This window comes from Pseudophryne corroboree, chromosome 9 (assembly GCF_028390025.1).
Source record: "Pseudophryne corroboree isolate aPseCor3 chromosome 9, aPseCor3.hap2, whole genome shotgun sequence".
Taxonomy (NCBI): Eukaryota; Metazoa; Chordata; class Amphibia; order Anura; family Myobatrachidae; genus Pseudophryne; species Pseudophryne corroboree.
The window spans coordinates 344,814,426-344,829,934 of NC_086452.1; the positions used below are offsets into that span (position 1 = coordinate 344,814,426).

General features: G+C 46.8%; 1 protein-coding gene across 5 annotated transcripts in view; it reads right to left on the bottom strand.

The window, feature by feature from the left end:
• NISCH (nischarin) overlaps nt 1–15,509 on the bottom strand; it is a 306,900-nt gene that overhangs the window by 132,085 nt on the left and 159,306 nt on the right. For all 5 annotated transcript variants that reach the window (XR_010186909.1, XM_063940634.1, XM_063940635.1 and 2 more), the window contains one exon: nt 11,024–11,209. Coding sequence is in view for 4 of the 5 variants with exons in the window: in XM_063940634.1 (XP_063796704.1) it covers nt 11,024–11,209 (186 nt within the window). In the remaining variant the exon portion in view is untranslated. The remainder of the gene's footprint in view (nt 1–11,023; nt 11,210–15,509) is intronic.

Here is a 15,509-nt window from a genome sequence, read left to right on the forward strand (position 1 = left end):
ATCCAACCTGATGGAGCTTGAGAGGTGCTGCTAAGAGGAATGGGCGAAACTGGGCAAAAATAGGTGTGCCAAGCTTGTGGAATCATATTCAAAAAGAATTGAGGCTGTAATTGCTGCCAAAGGTGAAACAACAAAGTATTGAGCAAAGGCTGTGAATACTTATGTACATGAGATTTCTTAGTTTTTTATTTTTAATAAATTTGCAAAAATCTCCCAAAAAAACTTTTTCACGTTGTCATTATGGGGTATTGTGTGTAGAATTTTGAGGGGAAAAATAAGAATTTACTTACCGATAATTCTATTTCTCGGAGTCCGTAGTGGATGCTGGGGTTCCTGAAAGGACCATGGGGAATAGCGGCTCCGCAGGAGACAGGGCACAAAAAGTAAAGCTTTAGGATCAGGTGGTGTGCACTGGCTCCTCCCCCTATGACCCTCCTCCAAGCCTCAGTTAGGATACTGTGCCCGGACGAGCGTACACAATAAGGAAGGATTTATGAATCCCGGGTAAGACTCATACCAGCCACACCAATCACACTGTACAACCTGTGATCTGAACCAAGTTAACAGTATGATAACAGCGGAGCCTCTGAAAGATGGCTCACAACAATAATAACCCGATTTTTGTAACTATGTACAAGTATTGCAGATAATCCGCACTTGGGATGGGCGCCCAGCATCCACTACGGACTCCGAGAAATAGAATTATCGGTAAGTAAATTCTTATTTTCTCTATCGTCCTAGTGGATGCTGGGGTTCCTGAAAGGACCATGGGGATTATACCAAAGCTCCCAAACGGGCGGGAGAGTGCGGATGACTCTGCAGCACCGAATGAGAGAACTCCAGGTCCTCCTTAGCCAGGTTATCAAATTTGTAGGATTTTACAAACGTGTTTGCCCCTGACTAAATAGCTGCTCGGCAAAGTTGTAAAGCCGAGACCCCTCGGGCAGCCGCCCAAGATGAGCCCACCTTCCTTGTGGAATGGGCATTTACATATTTTGGCTGTGGCAGGCCTGCCACAGAATGTGCAAGCTGAATTGTATTACACATCCAACTAGCAAAAGTCTGCTTAGAAGCAAGAGCACCCAGTTTGTTGGGTGCATACAGGATAACAGCAAGTCAGTTTTCCTGACTCCAGCCGTCCTGGAACCTATATTTTCAGGGCCCTGACCACATCTAGCAACTTGGAGTCCTCCAAGTCCCTAGTAGGCGCAAGACACCACAATAAGCTGGTTCAGGTGAAACACTGACACCACCTTAGGGAGAGAACTGGGGACGAGTCCGCAGCTCTGCCCTGTCCGAATGGACAAACAGATATGGGCTTTTTTGAGAAAAAAACCACCAATTTGACACTCGCCTGGTCCAGGCCAGGTCCAAGAGCATGTTCACTTTTCATGTGAGATGCTTCAAATCCACAGATTTGACTGGTTTTAAACCAATGTGTTTTGAGGAATCCCAGAACTACGTTGAGATCCCACAGTGCCACTGGAGGCACAAAAGGGGGTTGTATATGCAATACTCCCTTGACAAACTTCTGGACTTCAGGAACTGAAGCCAATTCTTTCTGGAAGAAAAATCGACAGGGCCGAAATTTGAACCTTAATGGACCCCAATTTGAGGCCCATAGACACTCCTGTTTGCAGGAAATGCAGGAATCGACCGAGTTGAAATTTCTTCGTGGGGCCTTCCTGGCCTCACACCACGCAACATATTTTCGCCACATGTGGTGATAATGTTGTGCGGTCACCTCCTTTCTGGCTTTGACCAGGGTAGGAATGACCTCTTCCTGAATGCCTTTTCCCTTAGGATCCGGCGTTCCACCGCCATGCCGTCAAACGCAGCTGCGGTAAGTCTTGGAACAGACATGGTACTTGCTGAAACAAGTCCCTTCTTAGCGGCAGAGGCCATAAGTCCTCTGTGAGCATCTCTTGAAGTTCCGGGTACCAAGTCCTTCTTGGCCAATCCGGAGCCATGAGTATAGTTCTTACTCCTCTACGTCTTATAATTCTCAGTACCTTAGGTATGAAAAGCAGAGGATGGTACACATACACCGACTGGTACACCCACGGTGTTACCAGAACGTCCACAGCTATTGCCTGAGGGTCTCTTAACCTGGCGCAATACCTGTCCCGTTTTTTGTTCAGACGGGACGCCATCATGTCCACCTTTGGTAATTCCCAACGGTTTACAATCATGTGGAAAACTTCCTCATGAAGTTCCCACTCTGCCGGGTGGAGGTCGTGCCTACTGAGGAAGTCTGCTTCCCAGTTTCCATTCCCGGAATGAAACACTGCTGACAGTGCTATCACATAATTTTCCGCCCAGCGAAAAGTCCTTGCAGTTTTTGCCACTGCCCTCCTGCTTCTTGTGCCGCCCTGTCTATTTACGTGGGCGACTGCCGTGATGTTTTATCCCACTGGATCAATACCGGCTGACCTTGAAGCAGAGGTCTTGCTAAGCTTAGAGCATTATAAATTTACCCTTAGCTATATTTATGTGGAGAAAAGTCTCCAGACTTGATCACACTCCCTGGAAATTTTTTCCTTGTGTGACTGCTCCCTAGCCTCTCGGGCTGGCCTCCGTGGTCACCAACATCCAAAACTGAATGCCGAATCTGCGGCCCTCTAGAAGATGAGCACTCTGTAACCACCACAGGAGAGACACCCTTGTCCTTGGATATAGGGTTATCCGCTGATGCATCTGAAGATGCGATCCGGACCATTTGTCCAGCAGATCCCACTGAAAAGTTCTTGCATGAAATCTGCCGACTGGAATTGCTTCGAAGGAAGTCACCATTTTTTTACCATGGCCCTTGTGCAATGATGCACTGATTTTAGGAGGTTCCTGACTAGCTCGGATAACTCCCTGGCTTTCTCTTCCGGGAGAAACACCTTTTTCTGGACTGTGTCCAGAATCATCCCTAAGCACAGGAGACTTGTTGTCGGGATCATGCTACTCCGACCTCCAACTGTTCCCTGGACTTTGCCCTTATCAGGAGATCGTCCAAGTAAGGGATAATTAAGACGCCTTTTCTTCGAAGAAGAACCATCATTTCGGCCATTACCTTGGTAAAGACCCGGGGTGCCGTGGACAATCCAAACGGCAGCGTCTGAAACTGATAGTGACAGTTCTGTACCACGAACCTGAGGTACCCTTAGTGATAAGGGCAAATTTGGGACATGGAGGTAAGCATCCCTGATGTCTCGGGACACCATATAGTCCCCTTCTTCCCGGTTCGTTATCACTGCTCTGAGTGACTCCATCTTGATTTGAACCTTTGTAAGTGTTCAAATTTTTTTAGATTTAGAATAGGTCTCACCTAGCCTTCTGGCTTCAGTACCACAATATAGTGTGGAATAATACCCCTTTTCTTGTTGTAGGAGGGGTAATTTAATTATCACCTGCTGGGAATACAGCTCGTGAATTGTTTCCCATACTGCCTCCTTGTCGGAGGGAGACCTTGGTAAAGCAGACTTCAGGAGCCTGCGCAGGGGAAACGTCTCGACATTCCAATCTGTACCCCTGGGATACTACTTGTAGGATCCAGGGGTCCTGTACGGTCTCAGCGTCATGCTGAGAGCTTGTCAGAAGCGGTGGAACGCTTCTGTTCCTGGGAATGGGCTGCCTGCTGCAGTCTTCTTCCCTTTCCTCTATCCCTGGGCAGATATGACTCTTATAGGGACGAAAGGACTGAAGCTGAAAAGACGGTGTCTTTTTCTGCAGAGATGTGACTTAGGGTAAAAAACGGTGGATTTTCCAGCAGTTGCCGTGGCCACCAGGTCCGATGGACCGACCCCAAATAACTCCTCTTCCTTTATACGGCAATACACCTTTGTGCCGTTTGGAATCTGCATCACCTGACCACTGTCGTGTCCATAAACATCTTCTGGCAGATATGGACATCGCACTTACTCTTGATGCCAGAGTGCAAATATCCCTCTGTGCATCTCGCATATATAGAAATGCATCCTTTAAATGCTCTATAGTCAATAAAATACTGTCCCTGTCAAGGGTATCAATATTTTTAGTCAGGGAATCCGACCAAGCCACCCCAGCTCTGCACATCCAGGCTGAGGCGATCGCTGGTCGCAGTATAACACCAGTATGTGTGTATATACTTTTTATGATATTTTCCAGCCTCCTGTCAGCTGGCTCCTTGAGGACGGCCCTATCTATAGACGGTACCGCCACTTGTTCTGATAAGCGTGTGAGCGCCTTATCCACCCTAAGGGGTGTTTCCCAACGCGCCCTAACTTCTGGCGGGAAAGGGTATACCGCCCATATTTTCTATCGGGGGGAACCCACGCATCATCACACACTTCATTTAATTTATCTGATTCAGGAAAAACTACGGTAGTTTTTTCACATCCCACATAATACCCTCTTTTGTGGTACTTGTAGTATCAGAAATATGTAACACCTCCTTCATTGCCCTTAACGTGTGGCCCTAATAAGGAATACGTTTGTTTATTCACCGTCGACACTGGATTCAGTGTCCCTGTCTGTGTCTGTGTCGACCGACTAAAGTAAACGGGCGTTTTAAAACCCCTGACGGTGTTTTTGAGACGTCTGGACCGGTACTAATTGTTTGTCGGCCGTCTCATGTCGTCAACCGACCTTGCCGCGTGTTGACATTATCACGTAATTCCCTAAATAAGCCATCCATTCCGGTGTCGACTCCCTAGAGAGTGACATCACCATTACAGGCAATTGCTTCGCCTCCTCACCAACATCGTCCTCATACATGTCGACACACACGTACCGACACACAGCACACACACAGGGAATGCTCTGATAGAGGACAGGACCTACTAGCCCTTTGGAGAGACAGAGGGAGAGTTTGCCAGCACACACCAAAAACGCTATAATTATATAGGGACAACCTTATATAAGTGTTTTCCCTTATAGCATCTTTTTTATATATTTCTAACGCCAAATTAGTGCCCCCCCTCTCTGTTTTAACCCTGTTTCTGTAGTGCAGTGCAGGGGAGAGCCTGGGAGCCTTCCCTCCAGCCTTTCTGTGAGGGAAAATGGCGCTGTGTGCTGAGGAGATAGGCCCCGCCCCTTTTTCGGCGGCCTCGTCTCCCGCTCTTAACGGATTCTGGCAGGGGTTAAATATCTCCATATAGCCCCCGGAGGCTATATGTGAGGTATTTTTAGCCAAAAATAGGTTTTCATTGCCTCCCAGGGCGCCCCCCTTCCAGCGCCCTGCACCCTCAGTGACTGCCGTGTGAAGTGTGCTGAGAGGAAATGGCGCACAGCTGCAGTGCTGTGCGCTACCTTAAGAAGACTGAGGAGTCTTCATGCCGCCGATTCTGGACCTTCTTCTTGTTTCAGCATCTGCAAGGGGGCCGGCGGCGAGGCTCCGGTGACCATCCAGGCTGTACCTGTGATCGTCCCTCTGGAGCTAATGTCCAGTAGCCAAAGAAGCCAATCCATCCTGCACGCAGGTGAGTTCACTTCTTCTCCCCTAAGTCCCTCGTTGCAGTGATCCTGTTGCCAGCAGGACTCACTGTAAAATAAAAAAACCTAAGCTAAACTTTTCTAAGCAGCTCTTTAGGAGAGCCACCTAGATTGCACCCTTCTCGGCCGGGCACAAAAATCTAACTGAGGCTTGGAGGAGGGTCATAGGGGGAGGAGCCAGTGCACACCACCTGATCCTAAAGCTTTACTTTTTGTGCCCTGTCTCCTGCGGAGCCGCTATTCCCCATGGTCCTTTCAGGAACCCCAGCATCCACTAGGACGATAGAGAAATAGGATTTTAATTACCTACCGGTAAATCCTTTTCTCGTAGTCCGTAGAGTATACTGGGGTCCATTTAGTACCATGGGGTATAGACGGGTCCACTAGGAGCCTTGGGCACGTTAATAAATCAATAGTGTGCGCTGGCTCCTTCCTCTATGCCCCTCCTACCAGATTCAGTCTAGCAACTGTGCCTGAGGAGACAGACATACCTTGAGAGAAGGATTTAAAGGACAGTGGTGAGAGTCGAACCAGCACACACAAACAAGAGGAAAGCCATGCTAACCGACTTGATGAGGAATAGCAGCAGCTGAACCAACAACAATACTTAACCAAGTAACAGTGCAGGAACACACGAAGCACTGGGCGGGCGCCCAGTATACTCTATGGCCTATGTGAAAAGGATATACCGGTAAGTAATTAAAATCCTATTTTCTCTTATGTCCTAGAGGATACTGGGGTCCATTTAGTACCATGGGGATGTACCAAAGCTCCCAAACCGGGTGGGAGAGTGCTGAGGTTCCTGCAGAACTGATTGACCAAACTGAAGGTTCTCAGAGGCCAAAGTATCTAAATTGTAGAACTTAGCAAACGTGTTCAAACCTGACCAAGTAGCCGCTCGGCAGAGCTGTAAAGCCGAGACACCCCAGGCAGCCGCCCAGGAAGAACCCACCGACCTAGTAGAGTGGGCCTGTACAGATGTTGGAACCGACATACCTGCCGTAGAGATTAATCATGCCTGATCCAGCGAGCAATAGACTGCTTTGAAGCAGGACACACAATTTTATTGGGATCATAGAGCACAAACAGCGAGTCCAAATTTCTGTGATGAGCTGTCCGCTTCACATAGATCTTCAAAGCCCTCACAACATCGAGGGACTTTGAAGTAGTAGAGGCGTCGGTAACCACCGGGACAACAATAGGTTGGTTGATATGAAATGCAGACACCACCTTTGGAAGAAATTGCTGACGAGTTCTGAGTTCAGCTCTATCTTCATGAAAAATCAAATAGGGGCTCTTGTGAGACAACGCCCCCAATTCCGACACACGACTTGAAGAAGCCATGGCCAACAATGTGATGGTCATCCACGTAATAAACTTTACGTCAACCTCCTGTAAAGGCTCAAACCATTCCGATTGTAGAAACTGCAACACCATGTTGAAATCCCAAGGTGCCGTGGGAGGCACAAAGGGCGGTTGGATGTGCAAAACACCTTTCAAGAACGTCTGAACCTCAGGGAGGGTAGCCAACTGTTTCTGGAAGAAAATGCATAAGGCCGAAATCTGGACTTTTATGGAGCCCAGGCGTAGGCCCACATCCACACCTGACAGCAGAAAAAGCAGAAAATGACCCAGTTGAAATTCTACCGTGGGAAATTGGCCCCTGTTGCAGAAGATCCTCTCAAAGAGGTAGAGGCCACGGATCCTCCAAGTGCATTTCCAGTAGTTCCACGTACCAAGCCCTTCTTGGTCAATCCGGAGCAATGAGAATTGCTTGCACCTTTTCCCTTTTTATTCTTTTGAGATTTCTTGGGATCAATGGAAGGGGTGGAAACACGTACACCATCAATAGACCCATGGAGTCACCAGAGCGTCCCCTGCCACTGTCTGTGGGTCTCTCAACCTGGAACAATACCGCCTGAGCTTCTTGTTGAGAAGAGAGGCCATCATGTCGATCTGTGGAATTCCCCACCAACATGTCAAACACTCGCACACCTCCAGGTGAAGGCCCCACTCTCCTGGGTGGAGGTCGTGTCTGCAGAGGAAATCTGCTTCCCAGTTGTCTACTCCCGGCATGAAGATTGCGGACAATGCCACCGCGTGTCTTTCTGCCCAGAGGAGAATCCTTGTAACCTCTGACATTGCTGCTCTGCTCTTCATTCCGCCCTGTCGGTTTATGTACGTTACCGCCGTCACATTGTCCGACTGAACCTGGATGGCCTGATCTTGAAGATGTGATGCCTGTAGAAGGGCATTGTATATGGCCCTTAGTTACAGAATGTTGATTGGAAGAATGGTTTCCTGACCTGACCACTTTCCTTGGTAGTGTTCCCCCTGGGTGACTGCTCCCCAACCTCTGAGGCTTGCGTCTGTGGTTAGCAGAATCCAATTTTGAATCCCGAACCTTCGGCCCTCTGTCAGGTGAGAAGTCTGAAGCCTCGACAGAAGAGAAATCCTGGCCTTTCGTGACAGACGTATCCTCTGGTGCATGTGGAGATGCGATCCGGACCATCTGTCTAACAGATCCAGCTGGAAGGCCTTGCGTGAAACCTTCCGTACTGCAGTGCCTCGTAAGCGGATACCATCTTTCCCAGAAGGCGAATGCATAGATGCACCGATATCAGAGTTTGTTTTAGAACATCCCGCACCATCGACTGGATTACCAATGCCTTTTCCAACAGAAGGAATACCTTCTGTGCCTCCGTATCCAGTATCATCCCCAGACACGGAAGCCTCCGAGTTGGTTCCAGGTGAGATTTTGGTAGGTTCAGAATCCACCCGTGATCCCGGAGTAGTCAAGTTGAGAGGGCAATGTTGTCCAACAACCGCTCCCTGGATGGTGCTTTTATCAGCAGATCGTCCAGGTACGGAATAATGTTAACTCCCCGTTTGCGGAGGAGAAACATCATCTCTGCCATTACCTTGGTGAATATACCCTCGATGCCATGGAGAGGCCAAATGGTAGGGCCTGGAACTGGTAGTGACGGTCCTGTAATGCAAACCATAGATAGCCTGATGAGGCAGCCAGATTGGGATATGAAGGTATGCATCCTTGATATCCAGAGACACCAAGAATTCCCCTTCCTCCAGACCTGAGATCACCGCTCTCAGAGACTCCATCTTGAATTTGAACACCCTTAAACGTGGTTTCAGTGACTTGAGGTTTAAAATGGGTCTCACGAACCGTCCGGTTTCGGTACCACAAACAGATTGGAATAATAACTTTTGTTCTGTAGCTGAGGTAGAACTGGAACAATGACCGGAGTCTGTACAAGTTTTTGAATTGCATCCCGGAAAACTATACTTGCCTCCTGAGAAGCTGGTAAACCTGATTTGAAGAATCTGCGAGGTGGAAGTTCCTGAAACTCCCGTCTGTACCCCTGGGCGATGAGCTCTTTGACCCAAGGATTCTGGCATGATGACGCCCATATGTGACTTAAATCTCTTAATCGGGCTCCCACCTGCCTGTCTTCCAGGGAGTGCGGTCCACCGTCATGCTATAGGCTTTGAGGAAGCAGAACTAGAGTTCTGTTCCTGTGAACCTGCAGTTGCTTGTTTTCTGGGTTTACCTCAATTGCCTTTAAAGGCTGTAGAGGAACCTTTTGTTTAATTTTTACATTTTGCTGTCCGAAAGTACTGCAGAGTTGGAGCAGAGTAGGTATCTTACCCGCCGTAGCCTTGAATATCCACGTATCCACTTAATCTCCAAACAGGGCCTCACCTGCGAAAGGTAGGCTTTCCACACCTTTTCTGGAATCCGCAGTCAACTGACGTAGCCAAAGGCCCCTGCGTGCTGACACTGCCATGGTGTGTGCATTGAGCAAGCCTATCTCTTTTCTGATAAAATTTGCAGAGTCCTGGATATGCTGTAGGAGTAAAATCATCTCCCCTCTGGGTAAGGAATCTAACCCCTCAATTAGGTCACCTGACCATTTTGCAATGGCCCTAGTAATCCATGCACAAGGTATAGTGGGTCTTTGGGCCACCCCCGCAGCTGTGTACAGAGATTTGAGAGTGGTCTCAATCTTGCGGTCAGCAATGTCCTTTAAGGAGGCTGCCCTCGGGACAGGTAAGATTATCTTACGTGACAGCCTAGATACCGATGCGTCAACAATAGGTAGGTTTTCCCATTTTTTTTCTATCATACTGAGGAAAAGGGACGGATGCCAGTAACCTTTTAGGGATCTGAAACTTCTTGTCAGGGTTAATCCAAGTTTCTTCAAATAGGGAATTTCATTCCTTAGATGCAGGGAAAGTAGCAGAGGATTTCTTTTTTATATTAAAATAAGATTCCTCATTGTCCTCTGTCACTTTGTAACCTGAAATTTAATTTGGGTGAAGTTATCCTCCAAAAGATATAGGGGGGGGGGGGGGGGGGGGTGTTTCAATTATCTGCAGTAATTTACCGTGGACTAATTGATCCCCGGGGCTATTTAATTAGCCCCAACTGCAGACTGCAGTTAACGGGGATTCTTTATCGAGCCTGAGCACTGCAGCCCCAAAAAGAAATCCCACTAAATAGCCTGCTATTGGGCGCCGTGCAACCGTTAACAAATGTCCAGGAATGTATGCTGGATTCTGTTTGTTAACACCCAATAACAGGCTAATTTAACAGGCAAGGAAAAAGGGCTTCAAATTAATAACCCCCAGACGTTACAGCCAGACGCTACCACCTTTTTTCATGCCCGGTAAATTACGGAGTCTAATTAAATTCTCCCATAGTTTCAATTAATATTGTAAAAAACAAAGTCAAACAATGACATTAACAAGTGACTTTAGTTGAAAACCCAGTGCTTATAAAACTACAGAGATGTCCTCATACATGTAGCCTCAATATGACACACAGCACAAGTGTGTCACCGGGTCCTGTGCAACATGCAAAATATGTCTTAAGCTGGGTACACACTACAGCAATGTCGGCACTATATGCCGTTTTGTAACATCATTACCTACATCGCTCAGTGTGTATGGGGGATTGCGCGCTCCTGTGGACGCGAGCGATGGACCCTGGTTCTATGTGCTGTACATAAAACTAAGCGTTCTCGCTAGCGTTCTGTATTATGCTAATGAAGGACGAAACATGTTTGTTCCAACCTTCATTAGTATCGCCCCAGTGTGTACACACGATCTAGGGCTGATGGGGATTCATTCCGATGTCGGAACGAATCCCCGTCGCTCTAATGTGTACCCACCTTTAGTGGCAACATGACTAGGGTGCACCAGAAGACTGTGCTGATTAATGTGATATGACACTTGTATATTGTGTGTATGACTGAGTCTGTATACGGAGCAGAACAGAACTTGTATTGGGGGAAAAAAGCTGTTGCTGCTATATTGTAGAAATGCCTATACAAATTCACAGACTCAGTCGCACACAAATGTACTTTTGATATAGTCACATTGTGACTTAGATGCATTTTTTGCAAAAAAAGACGCCAGATACTAGCACAGTCTCACAGGACCGGGCGCGCTGAGAGGGGCTGTTTGGAACGACTACAGCAATTATGTAAGAAGACACATCTGTAGTTCTGCGGTGGTTATTCAAGAGCAGAAATGTGAATACCTGCTTGATGTTGTTGTTGCTCAGATCCAGGTTGACAAGAGAATATAACTTATGAAGGCCTCTGAGGCTCTCAAGGAGATTTCCTGATAAATTTAAAGTTTTGATATTTCCAATCTTGGAGTGGACGCCTTCCAGTGCAGAGAGCTTGTTGTAGGACAGGTCCAAGTGAATAAGATTGTACAGGTGCTACACAAAGCAGGGAAGACAAAGAACGTTGAACTTTATTCATCATTAGCCTCTGTAAAGCAATCAGTAATGTATATACTTTTACAGTTAAAGTTATGACATTAAGGTTTTAAGCCACAGAACTGAATGCTCTATGGTGGTCATTCCGAGTTGATCGCACATAGCAACTTTTTGCTGCTCGTGCGATCAACTAGACACTGCCTATGGGGGAGTGTATTTTAGCATAGCAGGGCTGCGATCCCTTGTGCAGTCCTGCTATGCTAAACGTTTCCTGCAAAACAAGACCAGGGTCAGACCTACTTACCCTGTGCAACGGATCCAGCGATGAAGGTCCCGGGATTGACGTCAGACATCCGCCTTCCAAACGCCTGGACACGCCTACGTTCGGATCTCCATGCCCGGAAAACGGTGAGTAGACGCCTCCTCCCTGTCAATCTACTTGCGTTCGCGCTAGCGATCACTTTCTTCTTTGCTATGGGTGCTGTCCGGCGAGCAATGACGCACATGCGCAATGCGACCGCCGCGCATGCGCTGTTCTGACCCATTCGCACCGCAGCGAAGAACTGCTGTGTGCGAACGGGTCGGAATGACCCCCTATAACAGCTGTTCAGCTGGGAACAGCCACGTCACATGTGTGCGTTAGGATTGAAACCCTGAATATGTATTACCAGGCCCATGCTATAAACACAGCCCAATAACACAGTCAGAGTTACTGTATACATTCAGTATATACCGGAAGAGATCACATGTACTGTATGTAGCTATTGTCTGAGGGGTGGGGAGCATGACATGATCTATAGCAGTGATTCCCAAACTCAGTCCTCGAGGATCACAAACAGTCCAAAGTATATCAATGCTTGGCCAAAGATGACTTAATTAGTACCTCAGTCAATGCGATCCGTGCTGAGCCACGGATATACTTAAAACCTGGACCGTTAGTGCTCCTTGATGACAGAGTTTGGAAACCACTGATCTATAGGACTCTATTATGAGCATACCTGTAAAGTACATGGGAAATAAACGCTACATTGCTTTATTTTGTGAGGAGTTTATGTAAAAACGCATAGAAACCATAAGGCAGCCGCCCAGGGGCGCCGGACCCTGCAGGGCACCACTGAATTCATCTAGCGAATAACTGAAGGATGTCTCTGTATGTTGCCTCCTCCTTTTACACTGCGCTGTCCGCTGCTGTGGGTCTAATTAGGTGCAGCCGCCAATATCAGGCTGTACCACATAGTGCCTCAGCGCTTCCTCAGTGCTGACACGTGTAATAGTGTTCATTCTAGCACCCTGCACCTGTCACAACCCGTGCAGTTCCTCTCTCCTGCCTGGGTGGTCTTCAGTATGCCGGCTGTCGAGATCCCGGCGCACAGTATACCGGCACCGGGATCCCGACAGCCGGCATACCGACACTTATTCTCCCTCTGGGGGTCCACGACCCCCCTGGAGGGAGAATAAAATAGCATGGCGCGCGTAGCGCGCCACCGTGCACGCAGCGTGGCGAGCCCGCAAGGGGCTCATTTGCGCTCGCCACGCTGTCGGTATGCCGGCGCCGGTATGCTGGTCGCCGGGAGCCCGACCGCCGGCATACCATACTACACCCCTCCTGCCTGTGGTGTCGCTCTCTGTTCTGCTGCTCTAGCACACTCTGGTCTGTATCTTATTGCTGAGATACAGACCAGAGTGTGCTAGAAGCATCACAACAGAGAGTGACACCTCAGGCAGGAGAGAGGAACTGCATGGGTTGCGACAGGTGCAGGGTGCTAGAATGAACACTACGTGTAACATCAAGTCATATTAAGGCACACAGAAGGCAAATGTAACTATGACTCCCGAGGGGCGCCCCCACTGCCACTCTTCATAGTCGTGATGCACCTCCTCTAGGCCTTTGGATCCCGGCTCTCCAGTAGCAAGCAGCACCTGACTGCATGTCTGCACCCGCAGTGTCGCTGTAATACTGCTTCCGCCTGTAAGAGATATCCTACCAATGCCGAGGAAAAAACATGAAAACAGCTTAAGGGTAAGTAACCCATGGGGGTTCTGTGGGACTACAGACAGTACAGATCTTACAGCCAGATGGGTGATTTGTACTTGTAAACAGTATAATAAGGAAAACACAGGAACTGGGGCACAATACCGTACAAATGGAGGAGGGGGGTCAGTAATGAACTTACAGATGGGGGAATGGAACACAATAAGGAGCATACAAACATATGTATGTCTGTGTGTGTATATGTATGTATACACATACAATTAAAAAGATGTAGTTGGCATCCCGGTGGAAAGGATGCTGGCGTTAAGAATACCGACGCCAGAATCCTCACAGCCGGCATCCTGAATGTTAGTATGCCAGGGAGGGTTAGGTTGCGGGAGGAAGTGTTAATTCATTTAATTAAAAATGTTGGGATTATGGTGGCCGGGATGACGCTGTCGGTATTCTTCAAAAGACACAACATGTGAGAGTGGCGCTCCTTTCTGTTCGTTATGTTCCTCAAAAAGAAAAAATTAAACAGATCATAGCGTAATATATTCTATATAGGCAATTTCACCTTAAGTGAAAAAAGGTTTTCAAAAACGTGATGTATAATGTACCCCTGCACAAACTAATTTCTTAGATGGAAAACAAGGCACCTTGCCTACCAGAATCCCCCTTTTTTAAACGTAATTTTAATTGTCTGTCTTTTTTATGTGGATACCCTCATTAAAACAGTATTATGCTATGTTGAGTATCCTTTTTTACATGCCACATTTTGGAGGAACCTAATAAAAGAATCTGCTTTTAAAGAAGTTCTATGTGATTTGCTTCTGCTTGGTGAAATAGCCATATGCATAGACCTCATTTGTTGAGGGGTGTATATAGGTAATTATATTACCATAAGGTGATCTCCACGGGTGTGAAGAAGCTCACATTGTCTATTTCTCCACTCTGGGTATTTGTGTGCACGAACCCCTTCTTTGGGGAGTTGTTGGAGGTAATTACACTACCAAAAGGTGCTTTCAACTGAAATGAGGATCCTTTGGAGAGATTTTTAAGATGACATTTTTAATTTGAGGTTAATTAATACAGTAACCTCATAAATCAGGTTGGAAGGTGCCTTGTTTTCCATCTAAGAAATTAGTTTGTGGAGGGGTACATTATACATCACGTTTTTGAAAACCTTTTTTCACTTAAGGTGAAATTGCCTATATAGAATATATTACGCTATGATCTGTTTAATTTTTTCTTTTTGAGGAACATAACGAATAGAAAGGAGCGCCACTCTCATTTGACATATTGTGTCTTTTGAAGTCTATGTTTGAAAGAACGGTGGTATTCTTTTCTTTGTCATTTGAAGGCAGTCACCAAAATTCTGTTCTTAAGAGCGCTAAGAGTTGTCACCATATTTCTCAGGAGTATGCTGTCGGTATTCTGACTGCTGGCATCCCATACCCCACCACAATTAAATATTCCCACCAGACCCCATATACGGTATTTATAATATATATATATATATATATATATATATATATATATATATATATATATATATATATATATATATATATATATATAAAAATAAATAAAATTGAAATTGGCCTCAGTGTCCTATATAATTCCTAACATGCTGGCTGACGTGTATACATAAAGAATAGATGACACTCAAGGACTTTTAAAAGTGAAAGTGTATTGTGAGCAATGTCACAAAGTGTTGTGACTTTGTTTACATTATACTTTATCACTTGGGGGTGGGTTTGCAGGAGGTTAGAAGGTGCTGGGCTGAAGCTTTGCCTAGGGTGCAGAAAGATCATGCACTGGCCCTGCCTACAGTAAGATACAAACACAGAATCAATACAGACAGACACTTGGGGGTCTATGTAACAAAAGTGACAACAGAAGAGATTTCATATCACTGCTCATCAGAGTGAAACTCTTATATCGCCACCTTTTCAATCACAGCTTCAATGGGGCGGCTGGGCGATGGTGAGCTCACTAGTGATACTGTCTGGCAACAGTAAGATGACTAGTACTGCCTCACCAATTAGTCTTGGGACCCAACGCTTGCACAGTGGAACTGGAAGCCAGAACCTGACAGTAGCAGCTTAAAAATAGAAAAACAAGAAGAAAACGACTATAAAACGAGATTTATGGTAAGAACTTACTGTTGTTAAATCTCTTTCTGCGAGGTACACTGGGCTCCACAAGGATTCACATCGTGGTGTAGGGTAGGATCTTGAACCGAGGCACCAACAGGCTCAAAGCTTTTGACTGTTCCCAAGATGCACAGCGCCGCCTCCTCTATAACCCCGCCTCCATGCACAG